The sequence below is a fragment of the Melanostigma gelatinosum genome (genome assembly GCF_949748355.1).
Source record: "Melanostigma gelatinosum genome assembly, chromosome: 7".
Taxonomy (NCBI): domain Eukaryota; kingdom Metazoa; phylum Chordata; class Actinopteri; order Perciformes; family Zoarcidae; genus Melanostigma; species Melanostigma gelatinosum.
In genome coordinates, this window is record NC_136640.1 from 13531198 (window position 1) to 13544518 (window position 13321).

A 13321-nucleotide genomic window follows, 5' to 3' on the forward strand; every position below is an offset into this window, starting at 1 on the left:
AGTTTCTCCTCAGCAGCTCAGAGGAACTACCTCGTTGATTTCCCACAGGTGTCTCCCAAACTACTACAAGAGGCGCACTCCTTTCTCCTTCTCTCGTAGGTCAGCTGTGACTGTTATAAAACCACAGAAACGCAGCAAAAACTCGGAAAAATGCCCCAAAAGTGAGAGATCGTCAGGAACACGCTGCTGCAGTGAGGCACCTTTCGCTGCACAACCGAGATTTGTCGCCACCTACTGATAGAGAATACACTGCAAGAAGTGAAAAACTTCTGAGGATCTTCTGTTTGTTGATGAATTCGTGACCTACATTTGATCATATTTAAAAGATATGCAGACCAAATGCAAAACCTAAATATCCAACGAACCTGTTTATTTGGGTAGAACCTGTAAAAGAAACAGGGATTTTAGAGACGGGGGAAAAAAATAAAATGAGCAAATCATTTCAAAGTTCATTTTATTTGTTGTTCTGCATTTGACATTCGATATTATGGAAAACAAAAGAGTTATTTGCTGCCGTTTACCGGTTGGCAGAGGACAGAGTACAAAAAGAGGGGTCGATGGACTGAATTCATACATTGACTTCATGTTCTTCAATAAAGACGTTTGAAATGGATGTGTACAAACATCCTGTACCTCAGCTCACGAAACCTGTTTAAAATGGTCTTTAGTGAGAGTGTTTAGAGAACGTGAGATAAAAGGTGAGATATTGCTTCGTATTGTGTACTCTGAAATAGAGAAGGGCCGGTCAGGCAGAAAAGGAAAACAGGAGCATGCAGAATAAGAAACCAGAAACTCATTTCATAAACCTGTAGTCTCTTTACACGATGAAGCACAAATGAAAAGGGCAGATCAAACTATGCTTGGCTCAAACAATTGGCTGTGTAGTTAGTGAAACTAAAAGGCATCACAGTCAAAATGTAATATTCTGTGGACACATACCAGAGAACATAGTGTTCAGTGCATCGCTTCATATTGTAATAGGCTGCTTGTTTGACAGAATGTGTGCTCATGACACGGTGTTGTTTTGTACGACGCGTCCATGTTTCCCACAGCTCAGTGTCGGTAGTGTGGACTCCGTGACCGGGAGCGTGACCTCCTGGAAGAAAAGAAATAAATATAAATCAGTATGAAGGTGAAAGCAGCACAAGCTGACAAACATCCTGAAGAAAATGTGCAAGTCTGCGTGTTAAAGAGCTCTTCATATTTTGGTCGTTGGGCTACTCGTGTTTTTATGTGAATAATAGACTTTAGTCTCGACTTCAGGGAGATACATGGTTAAAACTTTGAGACTGGGTCTGTGACATAAGACAACCCAGTCAGTTTCTTTTTGCGGGCCGCCTAGATCAGAAAACATGTGACTCTACAAGCTAGTCGGAGTTCACTCCACTTCCTCGTTCACGTGCAGGCTCATTAGAATAAACCACGCACAGTTTGAGAACTACCTTCGCAAAGGTGAACCATATCTTTCTTGCAAGCCAATCAGAGCAGACTGGGCCTTTTTGCTCGAGGGTGTAAAGTCTTACGTGTAATCATGGAGCGTTTCAGACAGAGGGTGAACACACAGGTGTATTCAGACAGACGACATAAGAGAAATGTGTTTTGTGAACATTAAAAGGATGTAAACATGTTCTAGTATTGACCTAAATACAAGTATAAACCTGAAGATGAGCATGATATTTCCCTTTTACACCAAACTTTTGAAAAGTTTGAGGTATTTTCTTTGACTTTAGGTTTTAAGAGGTTTCATTTCTGATCCTGGCTCCACTTCTCTCTCAAGACTTGACACACTGATGGTAGTCGAGTGAGGAAAAAGCCACGTAGCATTACTGTTGCGTGTAAAGGTACTTTGAGACGGCGCTTGTGCATTAATGTGAAACGTCTCCCATAATTCATTCTGCTTCATTGGAGCTGTGTAGATTCTTGTGGCTTCTCACATACCTTCTGTGTGAGTTGTGCTCTCGGCCTGAGGGGACAGAGGACACAAAGACACCATTAAACAGTATCATGGCAGAGCATCTTAACATCCGCAAAACTGTCAGAGCAGTAAACTGGTGCCAGCAAATCAGACAAATAAAATGTAGCACTGTGTGCTCACACACAAGAAACTAAATTATTTTATTAGTTCCACATGGCTGTTTGTGATCAGAAACCTAAAGTCTTACCATATTTGGAAGGAGAAGGAGAAGGAGAAGGCGAGTGGCTCTGTCGCCCGTACTGTCTTTCCCATTCATCCCTCTCTTTCTCACGTCTCTCCCGCTCCCTAAACACAGAGCCTCTGGGTCAGACAGTTGCAACACACAAATACCAAACAGTCCACACACACACACAGACTCTTACTTCATGCGTATCTTGCGTGCCATGGCTCGTAGCTCTCCCTCCCGCTCCTGTAAAATAAACACTCAGCAATGAGTGGCGATACAGGGTGACAGAGTCCGTTCCTACCTGATATTAAAGTACACACACACACACACCTGTCGTTTGTTTTCCTGTTGCTGGATCTTCACCTGCGCGGCTCTTTTATCCGCCTTGGCTGCAGGACAAGGAAAAAAAAAAAAAAAAAAAAAAAAGGAAATTGGGGGTGAAAAAACAACAACTTTGTTATTTGCATAATGTGACATAATTGCCAACAGATACATGTCAACATGTTTCTTAACTTGTGCACCGACACAGAAGCCCTGTTCAGCTGTACTCACACTGCTTGTTGAGGGCCTTCTGCATTCGTAGCTTCAGCCGCTCCTGAGGCGTTATCTTGGGCTGCAGGTGACACAATTGTGTTAGCACATCATTTCAAAGCCGGACAAAAGTGTGTGTCAGCATAAGGGTGTGTGTTTAAGAGCGAGGATCAAAGACAGCGCTGTCATACAATTATAATACGATCACCTTTGTGTACAGTAGCTTATGGAGATAAAGAGGCCGCAGATTCATTAATTACGTGTGATGTTTGATGAGTCGACAAGCACACTTGAATCTGACAAGCTCTGTGTGTGTGTGTGTGTGAGAGAGAGAGGAGAGAGCCAAACTGCTGCTGGAGCTCAAAGCTGCTACATAGGATAGTTTAGAAGCAGGACAGGATCCAGTCACATAAACCTTTACACTGAAATATATTTATAGTATGAACCCCCGTCAGCGAGATAAAGGGGAGGGGAGGGGGGGGGGGCAGCAGACGGAGGAGTGTCACAAAGTGCAACAAGGACAAGTACAGGTTCGGTGAGTTTGGAAAGTTCAGAAAGAGCCAGTGGCATTTGGTTACGGACACACCCATCGCTGGGCCGTTTGAACCTGGACAGGCAAGAAAGACTGCAGGTCACAACACTGCAGAGAAGAAGATTATTACTTCCACTCTGTCTGTTGGAGAATATTCAAAACCTTTTCTTCTTTGCCAGGAAATGCATCGAGCAGCTTGTTCAGGACTGCAAACGGTCAAGAACGTTAGAATTTAACAACAAATAAACGTGTTATTTCGTCTTAAAGAGACGGTCTGACATTTTGGGAAACACACATATTCGCTTTCTTGTCTCTGTGCACTAAATATGACGCTACCATGAGAAGGAAACACAAGCTCAGTAATTTACACGTTATTTCTTCTAGTTATAGTTTGGCAGAAAAAAAAAAGTGATTTTCATTTTACACTTCAGTTTTGTACGGATTAAACAAAGAAGATATATGTGTATTAGTGAGCTTTATAGATGCTGGAAAGCTTATTTTGTCACCTTTGAACTGCTCCCAGTGGCTTCATATTTAGGCTACAGACATGAGACAGGAATGAAGTGTCCCAGTATTATTATGTGGGACATACGTTTTAGTTTTAGTAAGAGCGTGCGGTGCTGCTTGTTAAAACAAGCCCCAAGACGGCTGTCCATAGCACGCCCATCTCGTCTTTCCATCAGAGATGAATCAAGCATCTTGGCCAACACTGAGTCACAAGTTGGAACACGACACATGGTCAGAAGCAAAGAGAAGAAATCTTCTTCCTCTTAGTGGCCATTGTTGTGTGACGCACTGACGTGTACATGAGACTACAATACAGATACAAAGATGCCGCACTCTCTCACGCACACGTATATATATGTCTACATGCACGCACAACGCACACTAAGAGCAAGACAATAACGACATCACAGGGTGCTGAAATGTTCACTCCATACAGAGATGGCAGCATTAATTCAGTCTGTCAGTTCTCAGCGGTGGCCAGTTTCTTCTCAGCCCAACACTTGAGAAGGTGAGGAATACTGTAATGGAAATTGCAAAATAGATGACAGGCTTTTGATTGCAGTGCATGTCCACTTTGTGGGCAACAATGGCTTCTACATCCCAGTCTGGTGGACAACCATGTCAGCCTGTCAGGGATGAGGGAGGCGTAGGCTTTAGCAAGAAAACCCAGCTAGATCAAATTCTTACTGACTTTGGCAGCTCCCGTCTCTTTACCACCCGGAGTATCAGGCCTGGAGACGGACGGGGACAGAGAAAGGACAATTAGCTGGAGTGATGCAGACATTATCTTGTTATGGTATACATAAGGCATTAATAAACACATGATATCATTCCTGTGGCTTAACGACACTGTATGGATCTATGGAATAGGTTTCATTTCTTTCTCTAGATTCTGTGCTTTACATTTTTCTGACTTCTTTGTTGCACATTTTGTCATCAGAAAAATCTAAACACGGTGGATGAATACAATGGATGAGATAAAATGTAACATTTTAAAAATAGAAATGATGTAACAAAACATTTTTGTTCATAAAAGAAAGTGAGTCAATACGGTTCTAAAACAAGATGGCATTTTGTAAAATAAAGTGCTCTAAATTCAGTTGTTGGTGTTGGATGACTAAGGGTCGACCCTTCCCCCAGGTTTCTCCACGACAGGTCAGATCTTCAGCCTGCCAGGTGATGCATCGGCGAGCCTTTGAACAGCGAGCGCTGAACCAACAGCAACTTGCCTCTGATCTGGGGCTTTAGTCAGAAAGCTCCAAAAGCTATCGGCGAGTATGAAATCAGGCTAACGTGTAGTGTGAACTACGCTAGCCGTCATAAAAGGCCTCTTCAACTGTGTGTGTGTGTGTAGGATCTGAGCCTCTCTCTCTGTGAAACACTGACACACAGCAGAGGATAGGAGCAGTGTGTCCGTAAATTAAACTCAATCATAGTTTATTTTATGTTCATTCTGCTTGGGCGCTGTGATGAAATTGCTTCTGATGGAACGTAAAATGTGGATGCAATTTATGAAAATCTGGGTTTTGCCAAGAACACAGGACTACAGTGGATGGGTGATCGTCTTACTTTCTTAGCTTGTCACGGACGGTGTTGGTAGGCAGGTCTCCTCTGTGAGGGGAGGGGCTGAGGTTGAGGCGACTGGGGGACAGAGAGGGACTGCGGCTGCCGCTGTCTCCCCTCCGGTGGCCTCCACTGTTACGACCCCCTCGCCTCGAACTGCCCCCCTGCCGTGAGCTGGAACGGGACCTGACAGACAACAGAAAGCGAGCATGTGTCACTGCCATGTGTGTTGCGATACAATAACTGCAGCACTGTTGGGAGACACCAGGGAGTCTTACCTCGTCCGTCTGCGTGCTGAGAATCGTCTCCTGTCTCGGTCCCTGTCTCTCTCTCGCTCTCGGTCTCTGTCGGTGGACCGCGATCGTGTCCGGTCCCGTCTCCTCCAGGATGCGGTCCCTCCGTTCCCTCCTCTACCCCGGGAGTGAGATCTGGAACGCCGTCTCGACCGCGATCGGGTCCGGGATCGGCGCCCCTCCCTTCCCCCGCGTCCGCGCCGGGTACGCCGCGAGCGGGAGGACGAGCGAGAGGTGGACTGAGATGAAGAGCGGGAGGAGGAGGAAGGGGAGCAACTGGAGGAGGACCTTCGTCTCCTGCACAAACAGAGACACGCGGTTTTAGTAACAACACCAGCCCAGCACCTAGCCTATTGTCAGAATACTTCTGGTTTCTTGCTTTTTTTCACATGCTGGACTTTGTAGAGAGGTATAAATAAGCAAATATCAAAATCTCATATACTTGCATGGTATACGATTGCAGATACGATATGATACTCTTTGCTTTGCCATAATCTGACATGCACAACCATGAACTAATTCAACCTCACCCTCTAGTACATGCAGAATAGGTCCATTTGTTATTTAACAGCAACTTTCTGCACTGACATTTTACTTGATAAAAAAAAACTGTGATCCACCTCACCTACCACAAAAATCAGTATTTCATCGTCAGTATTCTTTCTGCCTCAACAGCTGCGGTCAATTCAACAGACACAAATTCAACTGTACGAGGACAATAACTAATGGAAGGAAGCCGGAAAGTTACCGACCGGGAGCCCCTGCTATGACCTGCAGGGTGTTGCAAGTTGGAGGGGACGTGTCCAGAGTGAGGGGCGCTTGTTGTTTTTGTTGCTGCTGCGGCGGTTGCTGCTGCTGCTGCTGCTGTTGCGGTGGCGGCGGCGGCGGCTGCTGCTGCGGCTGCTGCTGCTGCTGCGGCGGCTACTGCTTCATCGTCGCTGCCTCCGTAGCTGGTGATGAAGGTGATCTTCTCTGGACCAGGAGAACGAGAGCGTGACCGCGGCTCAGAGCTAGACTCTGACTCTGGCCTGAAAGAGAGATCAGAAAACAAAGTCCAGATATAAATACAGACTCCACAAAGCAAGAAGTTAAGACAAAATATTCAACTCACCGTTTATAGGGATCGTATGTTGGGCTGTCTCTCCTTGCATAGCTGAAATACAGGAGAATTACGTTATTAGCTCAACATGTTTTGAGGAAAGTTAAATGTTAAGGAGGAAATCCCCGGTAACAGAAAACTATTTTACCTTGGTGGGCTGATCTGTCTCCCTTTTAGTCTCTTCTCTCTGAACTCTCTCCGTTGTCTGCGAGAACGCCGGCCCTGAAATGACCAAATGTGTCACTTGTAAAATCTCACACAGCAATCACACGACACACTCGTATTTCTCAGTGGATGTTATCTTACAGAGTACATGGCCTTCTCCGCCTCCAGCGCCTTGGCATGTTTGATGGCCTCCACTTCTTCCTTGTCTTTCCTCAACATCCTGATAAACAGGTCACGGTACTCAAAGTCAAACGGTGTCACGACAATAACGAAATCAAGAGTGTAACATTATGAGTTGTATATTCATATTATTAAATGCTTATTTAAATATACACATGAAAAGTTAACGACATACAGTTGATTTTGGGTGAAATATTCAGATGGAAAGTCACTCGGCTTTAAAAAAAAAGCTAAATTATAAAAGCAAAAGAATCTCAATGATATAATTACTGATATGTTACCTAACAAAGTCTCCTTCAGCCATTCCATATGGGGTTGCAATTTTGTTTAGGTCCAACTCCTGTTCCTGGTTCAACTCATCAACATCAACCTCCACATCTGCGCACACACGAGGAAAATATTGAATTGTCATGCTTGATGGAATAATAATTTACAATGTTACAAACTGACTGACTTTGACTCAATATGTCCGTCAACAATCTTTTTTTCCTGTGACTAAGACGAAGATGAGACGTCATTAAAAATTAACTGAGAATATAAACATCCAATATTGTTGACAAAAAAACAAAAAAGTAGTTTAAAAGACATCAGGACTACACCGGCAGCACACGAGTACAGACAATAATACTCAGAGTAACTTACTTAGGTTAAAGCTGACAATGTCAACAGCACGGCTTGGGAGAAAGAAGGTGATATTTTGACTAAAACTTTACTAAAATATCTATGTTTTCCTTTGACTGAGATTAGATTTAAATACCCAGACCTTGAGGCAACTAAACAAAGCAAGATTAGGTTGACTACATCTGACGGAAACTAACATCTCTGCTCTGCATCCTTTTTCTGAAGAACCATTTTGGTTAATCTCTGAATTATTCATTTTCCTGATGTGTAAGCTTCCTCAGTTTATATCTATCTATCGATCTATCTTCCTCACCGATATCTGGGATGCCTTCATCCTCTTCGGATTCGCTCTCTGAATTGTCTTCATCTTTGTCTGACTCGGGGTCTGGCTCCGCCACGGTGCTGTCTTCATAGGTGTAACCAATGGAGGCCTTCTTTTCAGACAGTCTGCACAACAGGAGCAAAGATTCAGAAATGCATCGCAAACCTAAAACTCTAAGAATCATCGACATAAATGCACAGTGGGGGAAGAAACATTTTAATAACATTATAGTGACGTACTTTTTCTTCTCGTCCTCATTTGGTTTCTGCAGGCCACCGTAGAGCTCATCCAGGTAGATCTGGTACAAACACTGCTCCTCAGAGACTGTGGGACAGCGGAGAGTTTAAGAGCACAACACGACTGCAAAATGTTCCCACTGAGGGCAGATTAACAGACTATTACAGGCACGTGAGGACCACAAGCATTAACAGTGGCTTCACAGTGTTGCAACATGAGACCCAATGTTAATGTAATGAAGCTATGAAGTTTGTGATACTCACTGTTTGCAAAGTCATTCTGCACCAGGCCTCTGTATCGCTCATAATTGCACTTTCTCTCCTCCATCTCCTGCTCCGGGGTCCTGTACGAGACAAAGAGCAGAAGGTTGTTTTGTATTTGACCACTTTCTCTGAGCAGGTTTTACTTCCATTTGAGCCTGAAACATGAATCTGAAGCCGTGTGGAGGGAGAAACTGAAAAGATAATCTCACCAATGACCCGTTGAATTACTTCGTAACACAGTTATTATTAAATACAGTAACAACTAGAACAACCAGTGCTTTGATCACCACTGCTGGTAAAATGCACCACTACAAGAGTAGAGTAACAAGACTGGGGTGACAGTATTAGGTAGAACAGAGTTAAAACATTCACGGTTTATTTTATATTATATGAGATAGGAAATTCATTCAACAATTGTGTTAGCCTCATGATGCAATGAGGAACGAATGTAACTAAAACCATGACTTTCACAATGAAAACTTCACAGGAGGTATTTAAACATACCTTCCAAACAAGGCAAACGATTGTTGCATACCACACAATACAGTTAATTTACTTCTAACTATAAAGCAAGGTCTGTCTGTCTGTGTCCTCCGCATTATATCTCGAGAACTGTTCATCCGATGTACCTAACGTTTGGCAGAGCATATTGCTAAAAAAAGCCAAGGATATGCCGTGTCGAAGTGCAATTTGGAAATGCAACACGTTCAATGTTGATCCACTATAACAGGGGTGTCCAAACTTTTTTCAGAGGGCCAGATTTGATAATGTGAAAATACCCAAGGACCAACAGTCCCTGCTGACATTATTTTAAACAATACAAGTAGCCTACACATACATTGTTATTTAATCATTTTATTTTCAATGACAGCAAATAGCAATGTAACCAAATGTAAGCATTCATGTGTGAACAAATCTCAACAACTATTCTGCCTTTCTTTCACATCTTGAAAGTCAGATGACACAAAGAACAAGCCATCTAAAAGCTAATTACATAGAAACCGATCAATATTCTCACCTCAAGACAATCATAAATATGACTTAGTGAGGGTGATGAAAAGTTGTCTGACATTTAAGTTCAACACACATGAAACAGGCTCACGAAAAAAATCAAGTTGTCTCTTCGTATCTGATGATTCAGTGTTAAGAGCCAGGCAAACATTAGCAAACTCTGTCTTCTTCTCGGGGCAAATGTTTTCTGCCATTTTCATAACACAGTCTTTGATAACCTCACATTCCGTAAAAGGTTTGTCATGTTTAGCAATTACCACGGCCACTCCGCAGCTTACTTTGATGATGTTTTCATGTGAAAGGGGCCGCTGCTGTGTGGCCAAGTTATCTTGGAGTTGCTTCACTTTTCTAGCACGGACGCTCTCTGATAGCTTGTTGTAGCATTAGCATGTTTGGTCTCGTAGTGTCTCTTTACATTATATTCCTTAAACAAGGCAACAGTCTCATGACAAATTAGGCAGACACAGTTGTTTCGGTTTTCGGTGAAAAAAATATTGCGATCTCCACCTCTCCTGGAAGCGGCGGCCCTCATTATCGACTTTCCTTTTTTTACTTGCCGTAGCCATGACAGTTAAGGGTCAGAGCCAATTTCAAACAGCCAGACAGTTACAGAGTGGTGCTGCCACCATGAGGTAAAAAGTGGAATTGCATGTTGAATTTGTATGATTTATGCATTCCGTTTTGACTGTGCTGGCGGGCCATAAATAATGCATTTTAAGACAGAAGGTGCGGGCCATACAAAATCTGACCTCGGGCCGTGATTGGCCCACGGGCCGGACTTTGGACATGCCTGAACTATAACAAGCTTAAACAAGCTATAGCGCTGTGAAAATGACGGTACTTTCTTAGAACCATGACTTGTGTTCTCTTTTAAATCAAGTGCCCCAAATGTCATAATGTAGAAGAATCTGTGAATGACAGATTCTGGATTCAGTGTTACGTGAGGTAACTTTAGACTTACGAGGTGCTGAGCAGCGGAGGCGTGTAGGTGGGGATGTAGTCCAGGTGAGCCCTCACATCAAACCTGTCAATCATGTTGTTGGCGTCTCCCTGCCACGGCATCCTTTTGACAAAACAAGAGAGACAGAGATATTCTGCTCAGCAACACTGACCTGATGGGAAAGCATTGATTTCATCTCTGACTTTCTGGAGTGCTGCCATATTATTTGACTTCATTGACCACTAATCAGTCAAAGTGATTGAAGTTTATATAAAATCGACTTAAATAAATAATAAATGATACAATGACAATGATAAGATAGCCCTACATAAGTGTTTAATTACACGGCACTTGATAAACGTTAAGGTTTATGTAGAAAACAATGTTGAAAAATGTATTGGTTAATGTACATTAACATTTGCTGATGTTATGGCTTTACTCAATCTTTGGTCAAATAATTTACATATGCATGTCGTCTGTTCTTACCAACTGTTTGACTCTATTGTGCCCAGGATTGAATTAAGTTGTCTCAAAATATTTGATTTTCATTCACGATAACCGTCATCCGACTCTTTATTTGACTGGATTTCTACAAGTCAGTCAGTGTTTCGCATCCTCTAAAGGAGACTGCTGCTCTCGGGTAGTGTCAACACTCAATTATCTTGACTCTTTAAACCTGAAACTAATTATTCTGATTGCGTTTAAAATAAAAAATTCAGGTTTTAGACTTTAAGCCCCACTTTTCTTGGTATGTGGTGAGTGGTGTGTGTGTGTGTGTGTGTGTGTGCGCGCACGTGTGAGTGAGTGAGTGAGTGAACTCACATGTTGATGGGGCTCTCTGCAGCCATCGCCACAGCAGGATCCAGGTGGATCTTGTAGGCTCGGCCATGAACCTGCAGAAACTGCGCTGGATCTTTTTTCTGTTGAGACAAAACGAGAGGCAGCCTGAAGACAATAAAATGGCATCTTGTTACGAACTAAATAAAACAACTAACCAAATTGTGAAAGATAATATGCTGCACAGACAACAAACTCCTCAATGTTGTCGTCTTCTATTCAACCCATGACAATATAGGCTCGTGTATGTGGTGCTTCACAGTGTCTGGTAAAGTGAGGCCAATCTTGGCACACAAATCTTTTCTTTACTGTGCAAAATGCTGACGCAAGAGTTAGTGTAGTCATCCGTCATCTTAGGTCTAAATGTGGCTCTATGTAGACAGTCAGAACAAAAACCAACTAGCAGAAATAGAAAGCTAGCAGGAGGTGAAGGAGTTTCAGCCAACGCATCAGCCTACTTAAAGCTCGAACCGGTGCCTCAACAGAGAGAACAACTGAGGCAAGATCAGGAAAGATGAGATCTGGAGCACAGATCATATTCAAGTGTCTCTGGATGCGTCGCTCAGATCTGTTGAATAAAGAAGTCTCTTACTATCTTCTCGTAGTACTCCCGCCGTCGCTCTCCACGGCGTTTGTAATCTACCATCATGCCACGGAGCTTGCGCTCATGTTTGCGGGCCTCTTGCCACATGACGGCTCCGCTGGGGGTGGGGGCGCGGCGTGGCACGGCTGCTGTAGAGTGGAAGAGCGAGAGGAAACATGAGCGAGAGGAGAGCGAGGGAGAAAGAGCACACAAGGACATGAAGAAATGCAGCACAAATATGGATGTGGAAGAGGCGTCGAGTGAAAGAGACCGATGTAAAAAAAGACTACTTTTCTTCAAATAAATATTTGACCGAGACAAGCTGTACAGATAGAGCTCAGAGACTACTGCACACAACCAGTTGTTACTAAAATAATAAACCACAATCAATACATCTAAGAGCACAACACAGAGACTCAGAGTAATTGTTTTACACAAAACACAAAGTGTGACTCTCAATCTTCTCAAGTACTGATAACATCAGGCAAGCAATATCTCAGACTAATTTGTCTGCGGTATTATTGATATTTTTTTCTATTTTACTTGTGTTATTAATACTGTGGGTCAAGCACATTCTGTTTAAACAAATCAATACAAATCAGTGACATAGATATATTTTATATTCTAAATGTATTGATATCAAAAGGAGACAAACACATTATTCACATATACTTTCTGGTATGATTTCCTTATTACTCAGCTCTGACTAAAGACGATATGTTCTAACTAATTCATAAGTGAATTGATAGTTTTAGTCACTTCCTTGTGTACTAAGCCTGACTGCAGCCAATCTGAACTGAGACTGAACTCGTTGCAGTGGGAAGTGACGTTCAAGATAAACTCAGCAAACTAAAACGGATACTTTTTGCACATTACTGCCAATGCTTTATAGATAACTGCCTCTCCGTTTTGTCACATGCATTATTTGTGTTTAGTAGATCAACATTACAGGAGCAGCTAAACCGCCTGCAGCCAATGTGCTAACATAGCAAACTACCGAGGGCCAATGTCATTGTCACCCTCATTTAAGTTCCACAACAGCCTGTTTGTGCATTGTTAACTTCACTTAATTCTGATATTCACGCACCCTTCATATCACTTTTAGGGTTTTCAGATGTCAAACAGCAATGTCTTTATAATTAGCGGAGGTGTTTGATAGCATGCACATCGGCCTGACTGCGCATGCAGCGGGCCTGTTAACATTAGACAGTTAGCATCACAGCTATCCTAGCTTAGCTTTAGTTTAGCTAGTTTTCAAAGACGTCAGGAGCAGCGCGTGTATCGCAGCCTCTTTTACACCAACAACACACGAAACACAGCTGCGCAACACAATGTGCTTCGTTTTCAAATTCACGTCGTACCTGTTTTACTGACCACCAACACACACTTGGGTTGTTTTCGGTCTGTCGAGGGCGACGCTAGCGGAGTGTCACACGCCTCCTTCTTCTTCTTCTGCTTCTGCTTCTTCTTCGTCTTCTTTGACTTGTAATGGCGGT

General features: G+C 43.0%; 1 protein-coding gene across 2 annotated transcripts; it reads right to left on the reverse strand.

Annotated features, from left to right (window-relative positions):
* Positions 1–457: 457 nt before the first annotated feature.
* On the reverse strand, positions 458–13291 carry clasrp (CLK4-associating serine/arginine rich protein). 2 transcript variants are annotated; one of them, XM_079271881.1, is made up of 21 exons: positions 13187–13291; positions 11835–11974; positions 11228–11325; positions 10427–10528; positions 8455–8534; positions 8194–8278; positions 7946–8079; positions 7293–7389; positions 6973–7051; positions 6815–6888; positions 6679–6720; positions 6320–6595; positions 5553–5864; positions 5281–5460; positions 4403–4442; positions 2694–2754; positions 2472–2530; positions 2338–2384; positions 2163–2260; positions 1939–1963; positions 458–1096 (listed from the first exon to the last, which is right to left on the reverse strand). In XM_079271881.1, the coding sequence occupies exons 2-21, from the start codon at positions 11931–11933 to the stop codon at positions 1054–1056; spliced, it is 2031 nt and encodes a 676-aa protein (XP_079128007.1). In that variant the 5' UTR covers positions 11934–11974; positions 13187–13291; the 3' UTR covers positions 458–1053. The 2 variants fall into 2 exon arrangements, 1 of the variants encoding a protein (XP_079128007.1); XR_013772122.1 differs by lacking the exons at positions 458–1096; positions 1939–1963 and having other exon boundaries at positions 2173–2260; positions 4399–4442.
* Positions 13292–13321: the final 30 nt, after the last annotated feature.